The sequence below is a fragment of a genome, unplaced genomic scaffold (genome assembly GCF_019419815.1).
Source record: "Pyrus x bretschneideri cultivar Hongxiangsu unplaced genomic scaffold, Pyrus_bretschneideri_v1 Contig28, whole genome shotgun sequence".
NCBI classification, from domain to species: domain Eukaryota; kingdom Viridiplantae; phylum Streptophyta; class Magnoliopsida; order Rosales; family Rosaceae; genus Pyrus; species Pyrus x bretschneideri.
The window spans coordinates 288858-294857 of record NW_025999590.1 but is presented as its reverse complement, the minus strand read 5'-3'; the positions used below and the strand labels follow the sequence as shown (position 1 = coordinate 294857).

The following is a 6000-nucleotide window of genomic DNA, read 5'->3' as shown; positions in this document are numbered from 1 at the left end:
GTGTCCTTCTCTTAAAATGAAAAATGTTATGAATATCACATTGGTGTACCATCTAATGTTATTAGTAATGTGTACATACTACATTTAATAAAAGGAAAACTAATGAAAATGGCATAAAAACTTTGAGTTTTAACAATAAGGACAAAATAAAGGGTAAATTGAATAGTACCATGATTGACTTTTTAGTGTAAAAGTATGATTTTTCGTTAAAATAAACAGTACCGCGGGCTTTTCGTTAAAACTTCCTTTAATAAAATCTTATTGTATATTGATTGTGTGTATCACTTGCCATATGATATGATCTAACAAAGTGGTATAAATATGTAGTTTCCCTATTAAAAGCATCTCCAATGGGAGCCCCTACTTAGGAACTCCCACTACCGACTTTAAGGACTCATTTAGGGGCTTTAAAGAAATATTCAAGCCCTAAAAGAATATTGTTTGCAACGGGAAGTCCTTATAGTATAATTCCTAAATGTAAGAACTAAAATATTAAAAATCATTTTTCATCAGTGAAGTATTTTGGCCATTGATAAAAACCAAAAAGCTATCTCAACCATTGATTTTTCAAGAGGTAAAAACATAAAAATAAAAATAAAAAATAAAAACTATAGGAGAAAACCAAGTTCTCAATCCCTGTCAAAAAAGTCTTTGCAACTATTAATTAGGCCAACAAGGTCCTCGTCAAATAATAATGCTTCTTGCAGTAATATATTTTTGTCTCTCCAACAGTAATGTTTATGTCTCCTGCTGGTAAGCAAGTTGATTTATTCTCTCTAGTGCTTGTAAGTTCACGAACATATCAAAGGTTTGACGCATACGGTTTGGTGGTTAAAAGCACGCACATGGTGGTTAAATTATTCTTCTGGGTTCATGAACTAAGAGCTTCAACTTTTATATGGTCCGCTGTCTAAACCGGACTAAAAAGTTTGTGGTTGATAAATTAATTAATTTGACAGGAAAGCTAGGAACCTCCTTATCCGAAACATTCTCATTATTTTTTCGCCTCTTTTTCTCATTTTACAATATTGTGTGATGATCTAAATTTTCTATTCATTAAGTCAGCATTTCAGCATCAAGTCTACCAAAATCAACTAAATTTTAAATAGTTTAGCCATCAATCGGCTATCAAATAAGTAAATGAAGCATCCTATACTATTAAATACTGAATTTCTGACAACGTTAGAGTTAATTTTTATTGGTTGAATTAGAAAGTATACAGTTATGATCATCACGTAGACATTGCAGAATGAGAATAAAAAAGAAGAAATTATTTATTTAAATATTAGAAGATCAATAAGAAAAATGATCTTGGCAAGGAAAAAACGATAAAGGCGCTGCCTGAAAAAATTACATATAATAAGTATATATACCAAGTCCTGCTGTTAGTTGATAATGTAAATAGAACGATTTTCAATAATTGTAAGAAGGAGATCAGAAATACATTATAAATTCAGTGAAAGAATGCATGGATGTATACGCGTCATGACCAGAAAAGATAATCATCAAAATAAACTAAAGAAAACATATCCCCTTGAAAAATATTATTTTCGTTACTTAGCAGAATGTTTGCTTTGCTTAAAGCTAAGGACCTCAGCAAATATGTGCAGAGAATATTGTTTCTTTACAGTTTGTTTTGGTATCACCGAAAGAACTGAACTGATTCGAGCAGCCACGCAGCCCACCTTTTTGAATTCTAACTTAAAGCTGGTCATCGTTCATTAATTGTTAAAGTTTTATTAAAAGTTGTAATCTGGAGTTTTTTTTTTTTTTTTTCCTTTGAAAAGGAGAAAAGTTATTTTTAAAATATGTCTGCTGATCTTTAAATCATATATGCGTTAAAGAGAAAAAGCTAATAAAAACGTGATTAAATGACAATGTAGATTCGTGTATGGCGGTTTATATATGGCAAAAGCTTCCTTCTTTTTGCATGTGTATTATTCAAGTTTTTGCTTCTGAATGTTCAGGTCTTTGTCAAAGTGGAATATTAGTGAATATATTACCAAAAATATAAATATTAGTGATATTGGAATGAAACTTTGCAGGCCCAGGCAAGGTCCTAGATGAGAGACTTAGCTAAGTAAGAATATAATTAGAATAAACGACGATTTTTTTTGTTTTATAGAAGGGAGGTTTGAATAAAATATTACGTTATATATTTTTATTAGAAATCATATAACGTGATTGTTGATAATTTTTTTTTTTAAAGAGGATTAGCTGGTGGCTTCACCATTGCAATCGGAGCACTGCAATTCACCCTTCCAAAGGCCGCAAAGATTCACAAAGGCATTTCACCCTCCACCTGGCCACCATCATGCGATTCACCAGATGTTGATAATTGAATTATTACTTAATTGTTGATTAACGTACTTATTTTTTTATTGGTAACACATCACATGGTTTGTAAATGTGGTTTAAAAATGGATCTATTTAGTATTACTCTTTAAAGAGGATTTTAAATAAGCAGATCAACCGTCAACAATGACATCATGTATATGGTTTACGCATGTGGTTTAAAAAGAGAGTAATGTTATACTTATCATATTTCTTACCACATAATTGTACCACGTCTATATTAGAGGTAAGACCCACTAACATATGTAGGTCACACCCACATTAGAAATATAATATAAATGTGGTAGTATAAAAAATCTGGTAAAAATAACATTTTTGTTAAAAAAAAAAAATTCTCCCTCTGACATTACTCTGGGAAGCTTAAACCCTTCTATTTAAAGAGGCCCAGGTTGAGGCAGACAGACCCACAGAGCGCTAGCTAAAGCACAAATTAGAGATACAAAGCTAGTTTCTGACCCAAGAAAATTAAGAGCCCCAAAATACCAAAAACACAAGGAAAAAAAAATGAAGCCAATTAGTCTAGTTTCTGATCTCATGATTTTTTCATTATTTATCTTGTCATTTCAATTTTCTCTCACTACTACCCGCGCTGCTGGTGGAAAATGGCAGCTCTTGCAACAAAACGTCGGCATTTCCGCCATGCACATGCAACTCCTCTACAACGACCGCGTCATCATGTTCGACCGCACCGACTTCGGCAAATCCAACTTGTCCTTACCCAACGGTACATGCGTCAGAAACGACTGCACCGCCCACTCCGCCGAGTACGACGTCACAACTAATACCGTCCGCCCCCTCACGGTTCAATCCGACATTTGGTGCTCCTCCGGCTCCGTAGCCCCCAACGGCAACTTGATCCAAACCGGCGGCTACGATATAGGAGAGCGCCGCGTTAGGGTTTTCGAGCCCTGCACTGGTTGTGATTGGAAGGAGTATGAGAATACCTTAGGCGTGAACCGCTGGTACGCCACCGATCATATTCTGCCCGACGGACGGCAGATCATCATCGGCGGAAGGCGGCAGTTCAACTACGAGTTTTATCCGAAGACCGAGTCTTCGAACCATGTCTACAGCTTTCCCTTCCTTGTGCAGACTAACGACCCCAACGAGGAAAACAATCTTTACCCTTATGTTTTCCTCAATGTCGATGGGAATTTATTCATTTTCGCAAACAATCGAGCAATTCTGTTCGATTATGTCATGAACAAAGTCGTTAAAACCTACCCGCAAATACCCGGCGGCGACCCGAGGTCGTACCCTAGCACCGGTTCAGCCGTGTTGCTGCCATTAAGGAACTTGACGACTCCGTCTATTGAGGCTGAGGTTTTGGTCTGTGGTGGAGCTCCGAAAGGGTCTTATATCAAGGCAATAAAGGGTACTTTTGTGGAAGCTCTCAACACATGCGGTCGGATCAAAATAAACGACCCGAAGCCGCAGTGGGTTGTGGAGACTATGCCTCAAGCTAGAGTCATGAGTGACATGTTATTGCTCCCAGATGGCACCGTTTTGATCATCAATGGTGCATCTTTTGGGACTGCTGGTTGGGAACTCGGACAGAATCCTGTGCTCGAACCACTTGTGTACCGACCAGATAACGCTGTTGGGTCACGGTTTGAAAAACCAAACCCTGCCTCAATACCGCGAATGTACCATTCCACCGCGGTATTACTACGTGATGGTAGGGTACTCGTTGGAGGTAGTAACCCTCATGATAAATACGAGTTAGCCGATGAGTTATTTCCAACAGAATTGAGATTAGAGGCATTTAGTCCTGATTATTTGGATGCCAAGTACTCGAAGTTGCGTCCGAGAATCGTTGATCCCAAATCACAAGCTAAAATCAGTTACGGAAAAAAATTATTCATTCGGTTTTCGTTGAAGGGAAGCATGGCAACGAATTTGGTGATGGTGACGATCGTGGCGCCGTCATTTAATACACATTCCTTCTCAATGAATCAGAGGCTGCTGGTTCTTGCGGCGGAGACGGTCAAAAAGGTAGGGACAATGACGTACCAAGTTCAGGTGACGACGCCGGGTTCCGGTAATCTTGCGCCTTCCGGATATTATCTTCTCTATGTGGTGCATCAGCAAATTCCAAGTGAAGGCATCTGGGTTCAAATTCTGTTATGACATGAAAGTTATATTATACAGTTTGTGTAGTGCTTCCTCCCCTTCTTTTTTACTTCATTTTTTTTTATCACAAAAACATGATTAATTGTGAGTTGGAAAAATAAAAATGTTCATAGAACATTTATTTATTTTAGACAGAACAGCTTTGATTCCACTTTGCAAGTTGTATTTGTACTTCTTTTTATTTTTATAACTTTACCAAAGTAGTACTAACTTTTATATAATAAAAAAGTCGAGTAATATTAAAGAGACCACACTGTATACAAAATGTTGTACGTTCGGTTTAACAACTCTAAAAGAAATGACTTTCCTGTACCGTGCATCAAGTTAGCCATCCTTGTGCTTTAACCGGCATAGAAATACATGATTTAAAATCTAAATCCAGCATAAATTAAATGTTTTGACCCTCCCAGATATATTTACATTAGCTAGATATGGGTTTCAAGCTCTGAAGAGATCCCTTGGAAACCAAGGGATGGTACTCCAGCTTCTTCATACAGTCGTCAGTAGGCAGCGCCGAAGATCAAACTTCAGACTTGGTTTTTATGGGAGAAGGAAATCCTGAGTTTAATTTATATATTATTTGGGACCAAGGGAATAACATTTCTATCTTCCGGCAGAAATAACTTGCTTCATTAAACAAGCATTAGAAAAAAATACGGGATTCCCAAGCTGTACTTTAAGTTCATAAAGTTGATAAGCTACTGAAACCTGCAGATCATAAGTTGATGAAATTCATATCCAAACTCTCCCTGTGGAACTACATTCAGGAACACGGGCCGGAAGTACAACTCGATGGACAAGTGATAGAGAAATCTTCATGGTATAAATACAAATGAAATATCGATCTAATATGATAGAAAAAGGTTTGGAAAGCAGAATCTGAAATGCAATTAAAAGAATCAGTGGAACATAATTTTAATGAGGTTCAAACCTAACAATGTTTACATATACAAGGCAAATACATAAGATCAAGACGATTGAGTAGTTCTTGCTGACAGGGCAGATGACACATGTCATTTGTGATGCATACTAAGAGCATCTCCAAAAAAGATATCAAATGTTAAACATAAAATTTGAATTTAACAGCCTATGTGACATTTTGACATCTTTCAAAATTTTGCTCTCCATCCGGTATGTCAAATTAAATATTATTTTATTACACTATTTTTTTTCTTTTTATTTTATTTAACTATTATTTTATTAATTTCTTGTCTTCTACTCCTACTTGCATTCAGTGGCGGATCTAAAGAGGGACCTGGGAGGTCCTCGGACCCTTCGTAGAGCCTAAATTGTGCTTTGAAATTTTCTGAGACCTCTCATACTCGAAGATGACAGCCAGTGCAGCTTCAGCGGCGGCGTCTTCCTAGAGAAGACGACCGCGCGAAGAAGAAATATTTTTTTCTATTTTAAGACTTGGCCCATAAAGCTCTTTAGGCCAATTGTTTGGTTTTGTTCGATTTTTGCTGTTTGTTTGTGGGCCTAATATTTTGCTGAGGCTTTTGGTGAGATGGT

General features: G+C 36.7%; 1 protein-coding gene across 1 annotated transcript; it reads left to right on the top strand.

The window, feature by feature from the left end:
- The first annotated feature begins 2342 nt into the window (after nt 1-2342).
- LOC103963998 (aldehyde oxidase GLOX1-like) lies at nt 2343-4721 on the top strand. Its single transcript, XM_048588563.1, has one exon. The coding sequence runs from the start codon at nt 2860-2862 to the stop codon at nt 4483-4485; it is 1626 nt and encodes a 541-aa protein (XP_048444520.1). The 5' UTR covers nt 2343-2859; the 3' UTR covers nt 4486-4721.
- The last annotated feature ends 1279 nt before the right edge of the window (nt 4722-6000 follow it).